A 21120-nucleotide genomic window follows, 5' to 3' on the forward strand; every position below is an offset into this window, starting at 1 on the left:
GGCACTTCAGCTGCAATTTAATTGCAACAAGAGTGAAAGGATCAAATGTTCCAGAGAAAAGGGATGAGTCACACACACCACTCAGGCTAGAAGTCTTGCTAGGCTCTAGTCATATAGCCACCGCTAAATATAAGGCTAACAATCTCAATAACCTGTAGTCATACAGCAACCACTGAGCATATGCCAGTCTCACTGATCATACCCAGGATATGTATCAGGTTTAAAAAATCCCTTAGGCAATGTTTACATTAACCTGTGGACTTGTTCCTCTTCAGATGTATATTATGATCCAAGGTGCATCTTTTCTCATAGACCAAGCTTAAATAGAAATAGAAAGGACCCCAAAAAACAGGACATGACTGCTTTTCAAAAATGATTACAGCATTGACTGTAATCCTCGTACAACTCCATTCACCGCCGTTTAAGAGTAATCACATTTTAATATAATCACAAAATATGATTCTAGATCATGTTCCCAGCTAACTCCAAAATATCAAAAGTGGTGAACAGGCTGGGAGCTGTAGCATAGTAAATAACATTCCTCAGCTCTAGACATGGTGGTCAACTTAAAGGAACAGTAACACAAAAAACGGAAAGTGTTTTAAAGTAATGAAAATATCAGCCATGTAGCCATGGGGGCAGCCAATCAAATGAGAAAAGGCTCAGGTTACACAGCAGATAGCAGATAACCTCTGTAGGACATAATGTTATCTGTTATCCATTACTTAGCCTGTGCCATATAGCCGTTTTTAAATTTCCGCCATTGCTACTCAGCAGCTTGTTTATATGAACTATAGTAGTGTTTCTGAGGTAAACAGATCAGTTTTACCAGTGCAGGGCAACACTACATGATATTTTCATTACTTTAAAACACTTTCAGTTTTTGGTGTTACTGTTCCTTTAATCCAAGATTATACACCCCACCTCTGTGTACACCATGGAGAATTCTACACCTGTAATTACATTTGGACGATTAGGGCATCCATCAGAGCATTTACACTCCCTTTATAAAGTGATACTGAAAGGGTCTAAACCTTTGTACCTGAATCAAACATTAAGAACATATTGCTTGTATAATAAAGTTTCAGTCTGCTGCATGGCTGCCAGTATTCTAGCACCCATACTCATTGATGTACAAATTAAATAAGGAAATAGAATCAAAACCTTCCGAAGGGGGTCCCAGGAATACCCCTGGATCATGGTATTGACAAGTTCTAGGTACTAACAGACTGCTGCTGTGGTGTCTGGTACATTTAAAAGCACGGGCCAACTTTTCTCATTTAGTTAAAATCCTCACAAGCACACCAATGAATCATTAAGCGAATGGGAAATTCTGACAGATTCAGCATTAAGAACCAGCAGTATTGACTTTTATGGAATCATGCATCAGCCGTCTGCAAGTGACTAATATTCTGACACCATAAGCAATGCTGGCAGACATATGTTCTTATAATATGGAGTTTAGTGGCGTCAGCACTTTTCTTATGGAAAGGTTTTCAATGTATATGTTAATTGCAAAGGATAACTTATGTGTCATATGGTGTAACTAAACTGTAGCATGTAGTCTTAGACAACTTACAGCTCAGCACAAAAAGGCACAGAGTCTCTCTCATAATGAGGTCATTTTTGCCAGTCACACACAAATGTGCATAACATCGTTTTTACTCTTGTGTTAATGAGGCACCTGTGACACATATTTGCTGGTTTAAAATGATAAATCTCATGTATACCAGTGCTGTCCATTCAAACTGATCTGATTCAAGTTGGCTTAGCTAACCAATGGGGCCTTCTTTGAGTTCTGAATGGATACATTCTCACTACATAATATTCTTGGTAGGAAGCAGTTACAATATCTCAACTTTGGCCTTGCAACCTAGTTGTGGCAGAGCATGCTCTAAATCAGTCTACAGATCTGTGACGAACCTGAAACAGGTAGCATTATTATCCTTGAAGTCTCTGAGACGACTCCAGAAGTGCACAGTTTGGGGTTATCCCTGTCTGCATGCACAAGTTTAGTGCTGGTTAGGGGAATAAGGGACTGGATTAGTGTTTATCTTGGCAGAATATTTTTAGAATAAAAAAAACTCACCAAAGCTTTGGCATTTCAACTATATTTTTATGCATTCTATCCCGTGGCCACACAAGTGCTAATTAATTTCATTGCGGGATCAAGACTAATTATTTGTGCATTCATCTGTAATGTCCCTTTTGGTGTGTACAGACCCTCGGGACAGAATAAAGTCAACTGCATTGCCAGACGGTGGTATTGATAAAAATACACCACATTGCTAATGCCTGTGAGTACAGAATTTACAAAGGCAACTATCCAATTGCTCCATAGTTTTCTTGCTAACATGTCATTTTCATATGATCTTGCAATAACCACATGGTAACATGCCATTTACAAGGAGTAAAATGAACAGTACTTATCCAAAACAGATTAAATTCATTGCACCTGTATTGCACTTTTTCATGTTCACAGTATCTGCTCTGTCAAGTCAGCTATATATCCAACAAGCTGTATGAATTAAAGCAGCTTGTAGTCTACTGAGCTACATTGTATACTTAGGACAAAGCTCAACAAAAAAACTTTCCCATTCCAGGCAATCTTAAACTGTCTGTGGTGTTCTGGGGGTTGTAGTTTAAAAATTCTGGTTTCATGCATAAGAAATATATATATACATATATATACTTAAACCTGTCTGTTACTGGGGGGGAAGTATCAGTGGCACAGGGCCAAGGAGACTGCTAGCCAGATGTTCCATCAACATAACTATCTGTTCAGCTTGTATATGGAAGGACATCCAGGCACCAATGCTATGTCATATATAAATGCAGTCTGGTGGTAGGGCAGTTACTGGACAATCCTATAAATAAAAACACATTTATTCTCTTAAAATGTCATATGTAGGAATGACAATCCGTTCCTTCATACATTTTATCTAAAATAAACATTGGTAGTTGCTAAATTCCTCCCCTAACACTTCCCTTTCAAGCTAAATATAATTCACATTATAAAAGCATTCACACTCCCCTATAATAACACCTTAAAACATCTTGCTAGCCAAAAACAAAAGCAAGCTATGAGCTCAGGAAGTAAGGTTCCCTGAAATGATCACCTTTGCTTGCCTCACGTCCCCTGCAGTGCAGTCTGCAGCTCTCCTGGTGAGAAAGGAATCAGCGCACTCATCCTCTCTTGGAAAAGCCATTTACTAAACAGTGAGGATGTACAAATGTATCTTATGAATTATGGCCTGGTCTAGTCTTGAGCAGAGAAGATACGGCCACATACTGTCACCATTACATGTAATAAATAATCTACTGCAGAGACAGAGTTAACTCTGATATATGCACTCCCAGGATGTGTTTCCAGGCACACAAAGCATAATTATATAACAGCACAAAAACATCCTGCTCCAAGAGAAATAATCACCAAGTAATAAGTAAAGCTTAATTAAAGGGGCACAAACACTAAATTATAAATTGCTCTTATAAGAAAGGAATGGCAACCATACTCTGGTATAGATTTTTATTATTTATTTTGAAAGACTTTTTTTGCTTTGACATACACACACAACAATACACAAGTACATGCTTATGCTGTACAGACAATCACTAGTTACAAATGCAATAAAAATCAGATTAATTCTTTGAAATCCAGTGGAATGCAAAAAATAAGGGCTCCTACAAGCGGTTTAGCCTGTGCTCCCCTGCATTCAGTTTTAAAGTATTCAGCTTCTGGGGAGTGCAGGAAGGAACACAAATTATTCATTTAAAAAGGCCCATAATAACACAGGCACATGTAAGTGCCGAACGCAGATTGAATGCAACATGCTGCATTCCATCTGCATTTGGCACTTACATGTGTCCATAGGAGTACAGCCCAGTTGAATATAATTGACTGTGTTTCCTCCTGAGCTCCCCTGCGGTGGAATGCATAAAAGCTGAACTCAGGGGATCGAAGGCAAAGTCCTTCGTCTGTACGAGCCCGAAGGAAATAAAAAGCAAATTAGGCTAAATTCTCATAGGTGCTCCTTTATACAAAGACAAGGCCCTCTATTTGGAAGTCCATTTGTGTCTGAAAAATCCTTTTGCCTACTTAGAATAGGGTTATAGTAGACAGGAGCACATTGACATTTTTCAAGGTACAATTAATCAGTGAGGTCAACCCATTACCTTTCTCTCACTTGGACAAGCTTGAACATTTATGCTCAAGAAAACTGGGAAATAATCACAGGGGACATTCCAGTATGCAACCATATCCCTGCCTTCTATCATTTCATGTAAATGTACAAGTATACTCACATATAATAAACAGTGTTGCCTGCTTACGGTTACATAAATTACTCAGTTTTGTTTTTTGTTTGTTACAAGTTAGTTGATTGGTCATACGATAGTTGTATTAACCTATATTTTTAAAATCCCTTAAAGACTCCAAAATGACACACCACCCTGCCAACATTGAGTCTGATGTAGAAAAGAAGAAAGAAGCTGAAACCTGCAGTGCCATTTATAAGGATATTTATTGCAGGTTATTTATTAATGGCTCTTGCATATCATAAAAGTAAGTGTCCAACAAAATGGAAAATTTACCTTAAAAAAACAACAAAACTGAAGGAACTAATTTGCAATTATTGCACAGATATGGGATCCCTTATCTGGAAACCCGTTATCCAGAAAGCTCCGCATTATCTAAAGGCCATCTCCCATAGACACTATTTAATCCAAATAATCCAAATTTTTAAAAATTATTTCCTTTTTCTCTGTAATAATAAAACAATTCCTTGTACTTGACTCAAACTAAGATCTAATTAATCCTTATTGAAGCAAAAGCAGCCTATTGGGTTTATTTAATGTTTACATGATTTTCTAGTAGACTTAAGGTATGAAGATCCAAATTACGGAAAGATCCCTTATCCGGTATACCTCAGGTCCCAAGAATTCTGGATAACAGGTCCCCTACCTGTAGCATGATTTGGTTTACTCATACTTATTTCCCATTAGGGTGAAGACACACAGAGCTACAAGTATGGGATCTGTTATCCAGAAACCCGTTATCCAGAAAGTTACGAATTATGGAAAGGCCATCTCCCATAGATTCCATTATAATAAATGAATACAAATTTTAAAAAATTATTTTCATTTTTCTCTGTAATAATAAACCAGTGCATTGTACTTGACCAAAACTAAGATATATCGATCCTTATTGGAAGCAAAACCACCCTATTGGGTGAATTTAATATTTACAGGATTTTCTAGTAGACGTAAGGTATGAAGATCCACATTACTGGAAGTTATCCGGAAACCACCAGGTCCCAAGCATTCTGGATAACATGTCCCATACCTTTAGCTACTTGTCCCAGCTACAAAACGACAGCAAATACCCTGCCATAGACTATACTGAGAATTGCTCAAACACATGTAGAGAAAATTATCAGCAAAGTATCAGCATTGTCTATTTTTGTACCTGTAAAAAGTAGCTGCTACTAGTAGCTCCATATGTCTTCCCTCTTAAGGAATATATTTTCAAACATATACTAACTGCTGTATTAAGATTTGAAGAAAGAAAATAAAAACACTCACTAGAACTGCAGTATAAATTCAATAGAAACTCATTGGGCATCTTCAAATCCTTCTAACCATGCTGCATGTACGTCATTCAATAACTTCAGCTTTTTGGGAGGGGAATTTAGTGGGTGAAAACAGCTTTTGAAGGGAGAGTATTATGAAGAAACAATTTATAAATAGAGGACAAAAGGAAGATTTAAGACAAATCCAGGTGAGTCGTTTTCCCTTCATCTTGCCACACATCAGCCTCCTCTTGATTAGAATTGCCTTCTGATCATATTTTACAGCAGCACAATCACTCAGTGTAAATGGATATCAACATGACAGCATGGAAAAAGTCTTTAAAAGGTTAATGGGAAAAGTATAACATTGGCAAAAGAAAATGATGAAACAGAGTACCTTACAGAACAGCATAATATACAACATGCACTAAGCAAATTCACATACATTTTATATGCCATATTAAATGTTTCTATATGAAAGATGTTTTGTAAACCAGTTACTCACATGATTTGCACATATGCCAACAAGCAAATAAACTGTCACAGGAAGGGGAGAACTGGCAAAGCATAATACTCTCGGTCTCAATATATAATTACTTAATGGCTGGTCATGAGCAAAATTAAAGCTCCTCTCACATCGACATTTAACAGGGAAGGAACATCCATTTAACATTCAATTCCCATCAAGGGGTGACATAAATACCAAAGCCTCACTGCTGCAAACTATATGGATATAAACATCCCGACAGTGTGAAAGGACATAAAGTTTGCCTCCTCCACGATGTCCATACGTGGGAAATCCAAAAGGATTTCTATATTTGCTAGTCAGGAAACCACATCCCTGCAGGCTCCTTTAGCACCAAAGAGGTTAATAACCCATGCAAGCTTTAAAGAGGAGGAAAGATATATTTGCACAGTGATTACCCGGTCAGGATTTTAATTATCATCAACCCGTGCTATCAAAAAGTTCTCATTATTCATTTCTTCATAGCAGAAATTATAATACATATTATATTTAACAGCGACCGCGAAGTCATTAGGAACTACGAGGAGCATTTCGGTAGAAGGGAAAAGTGAGCAAAATGTAAACAAGCCACATTTAAATGCATACATTTATGGTTGGTGCGGTGGGAGAAAAAACAAACATTTAAGGGGAAGCCGAGACTCATTATTGACACCTAAAAACAGTGGCCTGCAGCTTTAAGAAATAAAACATTTCAAATGCAACACTAATCCGACAACATAATCCTGCAGCTAAAACACAAGCTCTTCGCCCGGCACATGAATAACCCAGAATTTTTTTTTTCATTCTCTACCTAATTAATATTAGCTGAAGCTTAAGAAGAGGTAAGAGGGCCTCAGGATTCAGGAAAGATTGCTTAACTAATTCATTGTGCAGAAAGAGACATATTAGCAACAGTTTCTGTTACCGCTTGCAACAAAATGCCTTTCTAAAAATAACGAATTGCTGGATTTTTCAGGCTACAATTTTGGCTGTTGGATAATGGTAGCCTGGTACACTAAACAGCATTTCAACTTGAGTTTGTGCTGCAAGGAATGAAAGGCTGCTTGAATACAACCATAAAGCACACAGTCTGCTATAAAGCTGGGGACCTTTAACATCAGGTACCTGCAATCTGTAGCCCTACAGCAGGGATGAAGCATTCTCCACTCACAAGTCATGCAATGTTTTTTTTATAGAGGCCCAAATATTAGAATGATGATAGTATACAAAGCCAACTATGGAACCATATGCAATTTGCAACAACTTCGAAGCCTGTGCTACTATGTCAGGACACCCGTCTTCTCAATTATTATTGTGGTTCTCTTTATTATTTTAGTAATTAGACTAAAACTGTATAAAACTCTCTTTTTGCATTGCTTGGCACAGGGAAATTAGCAGAACCAGTCAATGCAAAATACTTTGTTCCTATTCGAGTTGGTGGTCCAGCTCAATCCAATCTGGTCAGTTGTTACAGTTGAATAATGCTTCAACTTGTACCTCCTACCGTATAATATAAACCAAGCAGTTCCATGACCTTATAAATGAGCAAGACCACAGGCTAAACACTTTCATATAGGCCATGGAACCTCATGGTGTCTGATGGTGAGTAAAATTACTTCTATAATACTCAAGTTTAATATAACAAAGCACAAATTATAACTGAGGACACCACCAAGCACCATTATAAGGATATATGTTCAGAATACAATTTATAATTATAAATTTATTAATTAACAGTTTTTATTATTACTATTGTATACTATATATTACTATTGTATATTTTTAGCATATTAGGTCTTAATTAGCCTTCCTATACTGCTTCTTTCCAGACTACAACTTTAAAAACTATGATAACATACTTACTATGTGGCTTAGTTTTTTAGTTAAATATTTTGCTCACATTTTGTATTGCTTATTTTTAGGAATGCTTCTATTTCTCTGTTTTGATTTTAAAACTACTCCAATTGCTAGTTGTTTACAATTCTGCGAAGTTAACCTACTTAAGGGGTTAAAAAACCAGTTGATAGGCAACTAATATCTAATTATAACACTACTATGTTTGGATAAAACCAGAAGTACAGACATTAGCATAACACTTGTCACAGGTTAGAAAATCTGAGCTTTAGATTAAATATATTAAATATTATTAGTTAATGAGGCCTAAAGTGCCATTATACCATTAATATATAAATTGACAGTTGTTAGTAAGCCGGTGTTCTTTAAAATAACTTTCCCTGTAATAACATTGGAATCCACACTAGACACAGTTACAGGGCACCTGCCAGTTTAGAATTGCCAGGGCAAATAGTGACAAAAAATCTTTATAACACAGACTATTCTGGGAATGCAGCTTTCACAGGCTTTCATAAAATTGCATCATCAATCTGTGATCTTTTAATGACTAAGCACAAGGCAAGGCTAAGGGGCACAATTTACTACGGGTCGAATATCGAGGGTTAATTAACCCTCGATATCAACCCTCGAAGTAAAATCCTTCGACTTCGATTATATCAAAGGACTTACCACAAATAGTTTGATCGAACGATTGAAGGAAAAATCAAACGATTAGAAGGATTTTAATCCATCGATCGAAGGATTTTCCTTCAATCAGAAAAACGGGAAGGTCCCTCCCCATAGGCTAACATTGTAGCTCGGTAGGTTTAAAGTGGCGAAGTAAGTAGTAAGTTTTTTTTAAAGAGACAGTACTTTGACTATCAAATGGTCAAATAAACGATTTTTAGTTCGAATTGAAGTCGAAGGTCGTAATAGCCTATTCGATGGTCAAAGTACCGAAAAAAAAAACCTTCGAAATTCGAAGTTATTTTACTTGGAACCCTTCACTCGAGCTTAGTAAATGTGCCCCCAAGGCTAGGATTCAAGGCTTGGGTAAAGTCAGTCTACACATGCTGTACGTCCCTTGCATATGTCAGTGATCATTCTCCTTTATCTGAGAAGAAAGCAGTGTAACAACAAAAGACAAAAACTCCACAACAGAAGCTGAGAGAAAAACTGCTGGAAACAGAGGAGACAAATTTAGCTGCCAACTTGGTCTCTCCAGACAAATAATTGGGTTGTTTATGGGGTCAAACCAATGACCAACCAATCTGGTTAAGGATGCCTAGGCCCCTGTTAAGATTTGATTGTTGAACAGAAGACAAACAATTGGATCAGCCCACTTTAGCAAAGGGTATATAGGGCTAAAGTAAGCAAAGACCAAGATGTTGCTCAACCCAACCAAAGAGGATTTTGCTATTTATGGCCCATCACTGTCAGATTGAAAAATGAATTTCATTTAATAAAGTTGTATTTTTTATTGCTTTTATAACCATTGTGATGGGGAAGATATTAAAGAACAATGCTAACAAGTCTGTAAGACCAAATGCAAACTCTATATTTGCTCCATCTTCATTTCTGGCTGATATTCTGTCTTACATCTCTTGTTTTGTACCAAATTCTGCTCCATGTGTACCCCAAAAGGTAGGTGCTGTGTCGGGTAAGTAAGCAAGTAAGTCAGACCTTCGTCAGTCAGTCAGTGGTAAGTAGCATGTTACTGTAGAATCATTACACACATTACTAAACCTTAATTTCTTGAAGGGTCCATAAATGACTCACAGACTCCTAAATGAAAGAGCTGTTTAAAATAACATTGCAAAATGTAATAAAAATACTGTCTACAGTTCTTCTTGCCATAACAATTTCGCAACAAGCCAAATTTCTATTTTAACGGTTTAGACTATAAGAAAATATAAATGAAATATCTGATTTACAAATTAGAACACACATTCCGGGAAAATATATTTCAGTGTTATAGTTTAAAATACATCAATAGCAAGCACTTGGGGAAAAACTAAAGGTATATGAAAAGATCCAGTTTACAAAAAGCCAAGACAACTGTTGTGAATGAAGTTAGTGGTGAATTGTATTTTCACTTTTTGATAAACATGCCCCAATGTAGCCACCCAAATCTAGATAACCCACCTAATATCTCGAAAATTTAACATGAGCAATGCCTCAACCCAGGAGGCAAGTATTTGCAGTTTCTAAAATGTTATGGGTCTTATGTTTGGGATGTTTAATAAAGTCCTATATACAAGCTCCTTCTTGTGCTTCTGTGCTAAAACCAGAGTGCTCTACTGCTAATATGTTATCTTGAATAAAAAAAACAGTTTACTAGTACCTATCACATCATTTTATTTAGTAATATTTCTGTGTGTCAAACAGCAGAAGAATTTTGTGAAAGTGGCATGCTGCATAATGTTGAAGGGGCACTACAAGAGTGACACCTGTCTCCCTAATACAGTGCCCCAAACAAACAATACATCAAAAATACTATCATAATAGGCAAAAGCAGGCAGCATATCTGTTACCTGTATCGTTCCTCAAGTGCAGAGGCACAGACACAGTTGTGTATGACAACAAGTAGAAAAGTCAGTCTACTAGGAGCAAAATGTGTTAAGATTTAGACACAACACCCTTCGGGTAGTCAGAGGCTCAAGTTATGTAGAAAAACTATTCAATAAGGGTGGGTGCAGCACAATCCAAAACAATGCAGGTGCACGGAGATTCACACTTTATACTTTCTGTATTCGTAGGCAAATGAATGGTTTATGGGGGCTTATGATTTTTATCCAACTGTAAATATACACCTGATCTTGCCAGTAAGAAAACAGAAACCCTTAAAGAAAAAAAAGTAACCCCATTGCTAGTAATTCAGCAAACAATCATTGCTATGCATCTCATGGTTGGAATTCTGGTTTTGAAATCTAAATATTAGGCCTCAATCTGCTGTTCAACTACATCTTGACTGCACCTAAAAGCTTGAAAGCCACAAGCTGCACATCATTGGTTTAGATGAGCCAAGAGATTTCAAAGACCATGGGTAACTAACCAAATAAATACATACAAATGTTAGTAGACAGAATGTATAACAGAAATGAACAGATTCATTACAGAAATTTATATCTCTGCATTTTGTGCAGAGATTAACACACTGACAAAAACAGATGAAGATATACAAAAAATAATTCTGCCCCAATAAATATGAGAGTTCAATTGTACACAACACACTACAAGAGGCACTTCTGCCCTAGCAACAGACAGTTAAAGGAGAGAGTCTTTATGGGCATAAACATAACAAGAAACACTTATTTTTGAGTATAACGACATTAATCCATGATACAAAACAGTACGTGTCTTTACCAGTAAACAGAGTAGTAACAGTAGAGTCTTACTAGAACAGGGAATACTTCTGCCCCAGTAAACAGAGAGTTAAAGGAGTCTTACTATGCATTGTACACAACAGAAAATGCTCCTGTCCCAGTAAACAGATAGTTTAAAGGAGATTTCACAATGCAGCTCAGAGCAGCTCTCCTGTAGTTTCCCAACCATATGCTGATACCCTTAAGACGCGCATGCACTCCAATTTTAAAAGCTTTCATCGCAAATTCCCTGTTTGAAACACAAACTGCTTGGTAACAATGACTCTCTGTGTGCTGAAAATCCTATTATTGATCCTGCTACTTACCTTGGGCTGTGCTCTTCTGGGAAATGCAACTTTTGGGTCAATCTGGAGAGAAGAAACACAAAGAAGGGGGATAGAAACAAAAACAAATAAATGAGTTGCTTGGTATTTTTTAGCCTTATAATAGAGATTATTGGCTCATTTCTAAGAATAAAAATGCTAATATATAATATGTGTTTACACACAAACATGCATTCAGTATATCTAGTTGGAAGGCAGAGACTGTCAATCTGGAAACCCTAGTTGCCAAAGCCCCTGGAAATTATAGTTCAGCAACAGCTGAATAGCCACAGGTTGAACAATCCTGCTGTACAACATACAGTTGCTCATTGCAAGGGGTTACTGATACAAGTAGAAAAAAAACAACACTAACATGTGCCATTTGAACCATACTGAAATGACATTGATTTCCTTTATTACAATGTACTGAAAAATTAGAGCTCCTGACTACACAAGAGACTGAGTGATATCAGTATAACAAAGTACTCCTCTCTCGCTCAACATGTCGAACAGATGTTTGAGCCCCACAGCTAGAAATGAAAAAGTTATTTGCATTTGCCTCATACTGCAGCACTTTGCAGAGGGATATGCAAACAGACCTGGATATAAAAAACATGTACCCAGCAGTTTCATTTGCACCAAATAGGGCATTTAAAATAATTTTAAAAAAGCTTATACAGTATAAAAATAATAGACAGGAGCAGGTCTGGACACCAGCTCTTACTTGACTGCTTTATTACACATGCCAATACCTGCTTCCAACATAAATCCTTTCTCCTGATATAAAGTGAAATGCTGTCTATTACAGTTTAGTACTAAATAAGTAGAATTTTCCTGTGGGACTCAAAATAGGTAAATGTCGTGGAAGGCAAGAAACTAGACTAAGCATGCAAAATCTTTGTGAGATAAATATTCCAATAAGAAATCAAGCAAAACATATGACCCATGCTGTGATTCCTATTTTAGAAACAATCGTTTTTTATTGAAATGCCTGCAAAATGAATAATAACAAGTCACCCATCACATTTATTTTTTTTAATGGAAGCTACAGAATTATTATAACAGAACAGCTTCACAAAGGTGAAAAATGTGCAACCTAAATAAATATCCATATCTGAAAAATAACTTCCTTTGCTGAGGCTGTGCATAGCGCAGATTTTCAAATGCAGGTAAGGGACGTTTGAGTGAGGGGGCACACTCATCTGGGCAGCAAACAGGATATCTCGCTTGTAATGGGCCAGTGATTTTATTTAATGGATGCTATCCATCACTGAAAACACTTTTCCAACATCTATGACCAATCGGGGCACCTAATTAAATGGAGAACTTTAGCTTTATGTTTTCCATGCTGCCCATTAACCCTGCCATAGCTGACAAAAGCGAGCCTACAGTGCATGGCAAAAAGAAATGCTTCTTTCCACAGAGAGATTAACTCCAAGATTAATATACCTGATGCTAGAAATGAGCCATTAACCTTATTGTCATTTGCGCAAATTAAGACATTTAAATATACTGTTACCATTTCATAAAAGCATTACATTTTCTATCAACACAGTTCAGCACCATCTACAGAGGGAATGCAACAGGTGAGGATTTTCGATTAAGTTATATGCAACTTTGAAGCCATGTTGTTCTAGTCCTTGTACTGTTGGATTCACGCTTATCCACCATTTTTTTTTTTTTTTAAATTACTGCAGCTAACATCTCCTAACCTGTTAGGTTATTCTTGAGTTCTTTTTCTCAAATTAAGCTTGAGGAACCATTATTTTAAAGTACAATTACAGATAAGCTTATCTGTAGGGTTGCTGTCCCAAGGGTTGAAGGAATGGGTTATATTTATCTGAAAAAATGTCTCTCTATAATTAGAAATAATGCAGGGAGTTATGATCCGTTGAGTATTTAAGCATGTCAACTGTAAAAACTACTTGCAACCAAAGGGCTCCCATAAGGTCATAATATGTAAGACAAAAGTTTGGCTCCTGAACTATGACTTACTGTATTTGCAAAATTATTTGCAAATATTCATTTTACAGTACTGAACTAACTGTGGCTTCTAAGCGATCACTAGAACTTGGCAGCAGATGCAAAGTACAAATTTGTGTTTACTTTCTGAAACACCAGGTACGAGTACCTTTTCTAATTCTGTCTTTGCTGGCTTGCATGGAAATCACTCACGTCCTGCACCATCTGCTAATATTACATACAATACATAAACATCTACCAAGAAATAAATGAGTTAGTCAGAAACAAATTCTACTTACTGTATCTACAAATCCTCTAGAAAAAGAAAAAGGACTATAGCACTATATCTGAGGTAGGTGGGCCATTACCTAAAATCAAAGCTTTTAATGCAATCGTAAACAAGAGCGGTGATTCCGTGTCAAACCCCCACCGAGATGCCTCCTGCACTGAATGTTGAAACACGAGTCAAAAACTAGATAAAGCTTTATTTACAATCATTTAAAATTAGCTGATGAACACAGACATAGCAATGGGAGTAAGGACCACCGTGTCGTGGGTTCCACTTACAAATAGAAAGTTGAAGCCATACCTAAGTGTATGCCAATTGAAAAGTAAAGGGCTACCAGGGTCTTTAAGGAGCCAAAATAATATATGTAGGATATTACAGAAAGAACCAAATGTCACTTTATTAAAATGATCCTGGAGTGGTTATTTGTTTTACACTGCTCGATCAACCTCAGAGAAATATGTTTCCAGCTTCTGAACAGACAAATAAGTGTGTGCAATTACAGTTCTTTGCACATGATAATATAAAGTCACATGAATCCGCTGTAAAAAGCAATGACAATTGCAGAAACATGTTCATTTGTAAGATTTCTCTCTTCTACCATTCTTTCTAGTATCTGGAACATAGCATGTTGAAATTATACTTTCCGGGGAAAAAAACCTTATCTAATCAGTGTAATTAGCTCACCTTTCCCTCCTCATTAGGCACAATAAAAGCAATACAAGGGGATCTTTTTTCAGTGTCCTGTTCTTAAAGCACAATTAAATCAGGTAATAGGGTTCAATTTTTTTTCCCTCCATTGCTTTATAAACAAAATGCCAACCTTTTCTAAGTGAGGTGCACACAGTGCTGATAGGCTTACTTATTCATTGGAAATTGATATCTGCAGCTTCTATAGGCAAAATAAACAGGAAGCAGATGATATTCCTGATTTCATTATAGAGAAATGAGCTCTCAAACAGATATCTATATGGGGGTTTTGACAAAACCAGTAAAGGTGGCCAAAATGTGTTCAACTGTCTGATAAGTAAGTGAAAAATAATATATATATATATATATATATATATATATATATATATATATATATTTTTTTTTTTTTTATTATTATTTTTTTTCCCACTTACTCGTGATTGTAAGACACAACTTAGGCACACACATAAGCAATATTTTAATCTGCATAAGGGAAAATGAGGAGAGGTAAACTATTTAAATGGCAAGATGTATATAATATTTACAAGGTGCTTTAGAATGTTAGAGCAGCGGATGTCTAGGCAAGACCATTAAGAAGGCACTGTCCCTTTAAAAGCGCCTGACAACAAGACAACATAACAGGAAGACACAGAGCAACAAAAATTAATAGGTAACTGAATTTAAAAAGCACAACATACCGTCTTGGAATCTAATTCATGATGGGGTTGAGCTAATACTTTATCTACACTTGCAGGATCTGCAAACGTAACGAAACCGAAGCCTCTGAAATGAGACAAAGAACAAGAGAGATGACAATGAGCGCTGAACATAGAGCACAAGTAAACAGAGAAAGAAAAAGAAACACACAGATTTGCCATTGGAATCACATCAGGGACAGCACACTGGCCATTCCTCAAGGCATAAGTCACACACTGGGGGGGACAATCACTGGTGACATCTATGTAACGCACAGGTAAAAAGTGGGGATATAAACAGGGGACTCTGAGCATTGCCATAACATAAACAACCTTGGGACACAAGACTGTGAATCATTCCATGTATGTGTAATATTAACTAAGGGCATGTAGTGAGGTAGCACCTAGGCAAAAAAACAAAAAAAAAAACAAATATATGCCATGGCAGGTGCAGGGAGTCCAAAACAAGTGACCATTAAAAAGGGCTTGTTCAGCTGCGCTTACACTCTAGTGTAATCTAAACACATGTTTTGCATTATATCAAATGTCATAAATAGTTGTTCCAAAAACATTAAGAGGGATATATATATATATATATATATATATATATATATATATATATATATATATATATATATATATATATATATATATACACGTGAATAATAAAGACATTTTCTGGTGGGAAACTGCCCATATTATCACTGATTAGAAATATACTGCTAGGGCCGAAAACTCCACTGCTGGTACTAAATGATCATTACTTTACTGTTATTACATTATCCCACCACAGCACCGATCTTCTGTACAAGCCAGATCACAATGTCATTTAAATAAGAAAATACTAAAGCAGAATCTCCCAAGGGACTTAACACTAGAAAAAAAAATGGTGCTAAAAATAATAATTGGTACACGACATCAAAGAGTAGCAGGAGGTGCGTTTTCAGCATTTAACCCTTTCAGGGCAGCTGTAACCTGCAATCTACAGCAATCCATTTGGCAGGCAAGAGTTACGGGGAAATGAAGTAAGCTTTGTGATCATAAAGCAAGGATACTTTGCAAATCCGGCACCGGTCTGACTAGAGGGTATGTGTGTGACCAATGAAAGGAATGGTTGGAGATGGCATCTCTCTTCCGAGACCATTCACACAGAAAGATATGTAAAAAAAAAATTAAAAAAAGTAGCAGCTGAAGAAGTTTTATGAAAAGCAGGAGAAAATGAAGACAGTTACCTGGATCGCTTTGTGGTGGGGTCCCTCATCACCATGCATTCTCTGATCTCTCCAAATTTGTTAAAATAGTCTCTGAGGCTATCTGTTCCCAAGCAGAGAAAAAAATGACAGCAATAAGAAATCAAGCATCAAAGGCTGCAGTGTCACCCAGTTACCCACCCGCGAGGCATCCCATGGATTCAAAGCCTGGAGTGTCCTACCTGAAGCCCTCCATCTGCTGTACAACTACAGCCCCAGCAGCCCCCCTGCAGTCTTCAGCTGTCAGTTGAGGCTGGGAGTTGTAGTTCAGCTGACAGCTAAAAGGCTCCAGGTCGGACTTCCCTGATTTAAAGAGCCCCACACAGCGACAGGGGTCGAATAGAGGACTCGGGAAGGAGAAATAAATAAATAAGGAGAGCGAGAAGTGGGAGGCATGGGAAGGGGAGATAGTGGGAGCCAGTAACAAAGAGCCATAAAGGGAGGGAGCCCATGGGGATGAGAGCAGCCTTACCTGGGGAGGTCTGCCAGCTCAGGCCGCCGATGAACATTTTACTAGAAGAGGAGGAAAACATAACAGAAGTGAGCACAGATGTCAGATCGGCCATTTTGACGTGTAACTTACAAAAGCTAAAAGGGAGAGAGATAGGAGAGGAGAGGTGATGGTGTAGGGAGAGGAGAGAGGGGGAGGCCCCTCCGTGTTATGAAATGAAACAAACTACAAGGTGGAACTAAACAATCAGCCAGGACAAACACTAACGGGGATGTGATGCCACCCACCCCCCTGTCCTTCTCACTCAACCTCCCACCCACCCACTCAGCAGTCCGGTGCCCTGTGCAGCAGCAGCAAACCAGCCTCAGCTCATGACAACTTACCCGGGGTCGTGCTGAGAATCGTTCGGACTCCCAGAGGTGGCCTGGCTCCCATCTGCCTCCATAGCCTTCTCAACACACTTAGACAAATAGAGAGCAATGACAGTAATACAAAAACTAGCTACAAAATAAAAGAAAATAAAAAAAAGGAATAGATCCAAGGCACGGGCAGCAAACTGTGTAACTAGGGAAGACTAGCGAAGCAGCACACACACACACACATATACACTCACACATATACACACAGAGCGCTGGCACTGGATGCAGGACTCTATGAAGCAGCAGCTAAGACAAGAGCCGCTAACAGAATATTATTGAGCCGGGAAGAAGCTCGTCACACGTGGGATCGGATCAGCTTAGCATGGGCTCAGCCTCCTTCTCCCGCCCCCTGGCGGCGCCACCTCCTCCTCCCAGAGCCACCGCTGAGGGACGGATTCTAGAACGTGGCGGATCCCAGCCTCCCTGACGTCACAATACAACCCAGTCCGGCTCGGAACATTAACCTGCTGCTGCCCAGCTGGCAGCCAACTTCAACTTCTTTTCTCGGGCTCTCGGGAAATGTAGTTCAACTGTATCTCAGCCTAATCTATTGCTCCTCCCCCTGCTTTGCCTGACACCTGCCTCCCTGCTTTTTGGGTAGCTACAAAAACGTCCTTTAGCCATAACATTCTGCCTGACAGCTGGAAGACGCCTTAAAAACGCTATTAAAGGAGCTGCGCGTGTTGCGCTTGAATTTCCAGCGCTCTGAATTAGTCAGTCGTGCTGCGTGTCCCTTGTTGGGATAACCCTAAAGCGATCGTGGGTACCACAGGGCTAATATGGCATCTCAGCGCTCTTTAATGAATCTGGCGCATTCCTGCTATGCACCGCTCTCCATCAGCGCACATGAGTCCAAGTGGGGTCGTCCTTGCTTTAAAAAGTAGTCCAGGTAGTTGGATAAAGCGAATCTACTAAGCATACCGTGCAGACTCTCAGTAAACTCTCAGCTGCAAAAGAAATTCACAGACACAGAAGTAGAGTTTGTTGGCAATAGGTATGTGGCAGAAAGCTTAAGTGTCATGCTTTTGCATCTCTACTTCTGATTTAAACTCTCACAAGCCTTTGTTAGTGTTTTCGTCTTATGTATGACGTATTATGGAACTGGATATTATATTTTTTATTGCCAGATGTGGTAACCCTGACACTTATTGTAAAATATTATTCTCTGACCAATGGGCTATTTTATTTGTCACTCATTGTTATTATCTTAGCCTTTAGATGCTGCGAGTGAAGCTGTGTGATGTCATACCGCACCCAACAGAAAGGGCTGCTGTCCAAGGTGCTGAAAAGGTCACTTTGCTCCAGAGACGTTATCCCCAATACCCCCTGGAACAAATGTTGTTGTCCTCATGCCTTTGTTTTTGAAAACCTGTGATATCTTCTAGTAAGACGCAATTATTATCTATTAATCACATTACAGACCCATTTTTCATGTAGTTGAACTTTTTGCAGGATTTGGACGTGTCTGCAGCCTCGGGCTTGTTCACCTTTGAGCTACATTTTAGTATGATGTAGAGAGTGGTATTTGCAATTAGTTTTAATTTTTTATTATTTGTGGTTTTTGAGTTATTTAACTTTTTATTCAGCAGCACTGGTTGCTAGGCTCCAAATTCCCCTAGCAACCAAGCACTGATTTGAATGAGAGACTGAAATAGGAGTAGGAGAGGGCCTGAATAGAAAGAGGAGTATTAAAAAGTAGCGGTATCAATAAATTTGTAGCCTTACAGAGCATTTGTTTTTAGATGGGGTCAGTGACCCCCATTTGAAGACTGGAAAGAAGAAGGCAAATCATTAAAAAATGATAAAAAAGGAAGACCAATTGAAAAGTTGCTTAGAATTGGCCATTCTAGAACATACTAAAATTTAAATGAAAGCTGAACCACCCCTTTAAATCAAATCTGTTACTTTAAAGTCACGTGGCTTTCGAACTTTTGACAGCTGAATGAGATCCGTTTTTGTTTACCTCAAACTAAAATATGCAAATTTGTTTACATTTTTTATTTGGTATTTCAACGAAAGTTTTGTTAGGATATGGTATTTGGCAGAATGCAAAAAAATGATAGTTTTGGTGCGCCCACAAGTCTAATACAGGTCTCCGTGAAAACCTGCCAGATGAAACAGCAGAGAGAGGAACATTAAAAAAAGTAAAACGTTATCTTTAGAAAAATGGAAAAATAAATAAATAGAAAGAAAGAAGTTGAAAAAATAGTATTTATTTTTGCTGAACTGAATCTGAAAAAGTGCTTGTAAGGGCTATGTTTGCATAAATAAATGCCAGAAAGAAAGATGCAAGTGTAGTGTTCAGAGTTGCTGGGGGTGGCATTATCTTGTTATATACAATGGCAAAGTTTTGCTTTCTGAAATGATAATATATAAGTAGTCCTTTTGGGGTGTAATATTGACACCACCACTGATACTCATGTCCAACACTAGTAACTGGCCGAATAGTTTCTTACACACCCCATACTTCCCTAACTACTGGGGGAGCATGGGGTGTGACTGCACCAGGGCAATGTGGGGTCTGATGGGTGACTTTCATTATTTTTAAATAATTTTTTAACGTTTTTCTAAAGCCTTAGTTTTACATTTAAAGGATTTGTTCACCTTCACCAGAAATAAAGACTTTTTTGACCTTCTTATGTCTTTCTAAAGCAGCTTGGGGGTGGGGGTCGCTGACTCTGTAACTGTTCCAAATTGATACATTTAGTTGATACATTTATTATCTTTTTCATTGAAGGCAGCTGTTAGAATTGATACAATCGTTGTTACCAATGCAAAGAAATATACTGTATCAACTAACGAAGCAATTAAATGTAGCAAATTGTAACCGTTAACAATCTGCACCTGAATTACAGAGCTGGCAGAATGAAACATTTAGTTGATACATTTATTACCTTTTTCATTGAAGGCAGCTGTTAGAATTGATACAATAGTTGTTACTAATCCAAAGAAATGTACTGTATCAACTAATGTAGCAATTAAATGTAGCAAATTGTAACAGTTAAGAATCTGCACCTGGATTACAGAGCTGCCAGAATGAAACATCAGAGACTGGAACATTCAACTTTAAACTTCAACATTTCAAAAAAAGTCTTTATTTCTGGTGAATAATCTGAAAACAAGTCAAGGTAAAAAAAAAAAAGTGTCTGGAAGGTGAACAACCCCTTTAATATCCCTGTCTCAGTTGATAGCGTTTCAGTGGGTAGTTTAGCAATGCAGATGTAGAACTGTTACAGTTTGCTACATTAGTTAATACATTACTCAGCAGTTTGTGTGGATTATTAACAATGTTGTATCAATTATATCAAGTGCCTCAAGGATTATGGTCAGCAGGGCCAAATATAACAAATGTATAAACTAATGTATCAAATTAGAACTGTTTACAGAGCTAGTGACCCCTATCCCCTCCCAAAGCCACTTCAGGGAGACAAGAGAAAATTGGAACTTGAAACTTCAATACAGTAGAACCACATTTCAATTTTTTTCAGGGGACCAGAAAATGATGGTGTAAAATCAGAGAAATGTATTACGCATAATATAAAGGTGGGACCACAAAAAACTTAAAATCACAGGATGTAAAATTAAGATTTCTTATCGTAAAAGACAAATATAAAAACTATAAAGCGACAAGAAAAGTACACCATAGTAGGAAAATAAATGAACTGTTTGGGTAGTGAACAACCCCTTTAATAAGGATTTCACAAGGTCTGGGGTGGGAGCTGATTACAATGAACACACAAAGTACATTATGGACATCATGGTATAGCAGGA

The 21120-nt window shown here is 37.7% G+C and overlaps 1 protein-coding gene across 5 annotated transcripts in view; it reads right to left on the minus strand.

The window, feature by feature from the left end:
• Positions 1-17646, minus strand: part of msi2.S (musashi RNA binding protein 2 S homeolog) — a 435916-nt gene extending 418270 nt beyond the window's left edge. The window contains exons 1-5 of one of the 5 annotated variants that reach the window (XM_041583047.1): positions 17314-17646; positions 16952-16992; positions 16462-16543; positions 15233-15317; positions 11600-11641 (exon numbers count right to left, since the gene is read on the minus strand). In XM_041583047.1, coding sequence (XP_041438981.1) covers positions 11600-11641; positions 15233-15317; positions 16462-16543; positions 16952-16992; positions 17314-17375 — 312 coding nt within the window. In that variant the 5' untranslated portion in view covers positions 17376-17646. 5 annotated transcript variants of the gene reach the window in all.
• Between the last annotated feature and the right edge of the window lie 3474 nt (positions 17647-21120).

Source organism: Xenopus laevis, chromosome 2S (genome assembly GCF_017654675.1).
Source record: "Xenopus laevis strain J_2021 chromosome 2S, Xenopus_laevis_v10.1, whole genome shotgun sequence".
Taxonomy (NCBI): Eukaryota; Metazoa; Chordata; class Amphibia; order Anura; family Pipidae; genus Xenopus; species Xenopus laevis.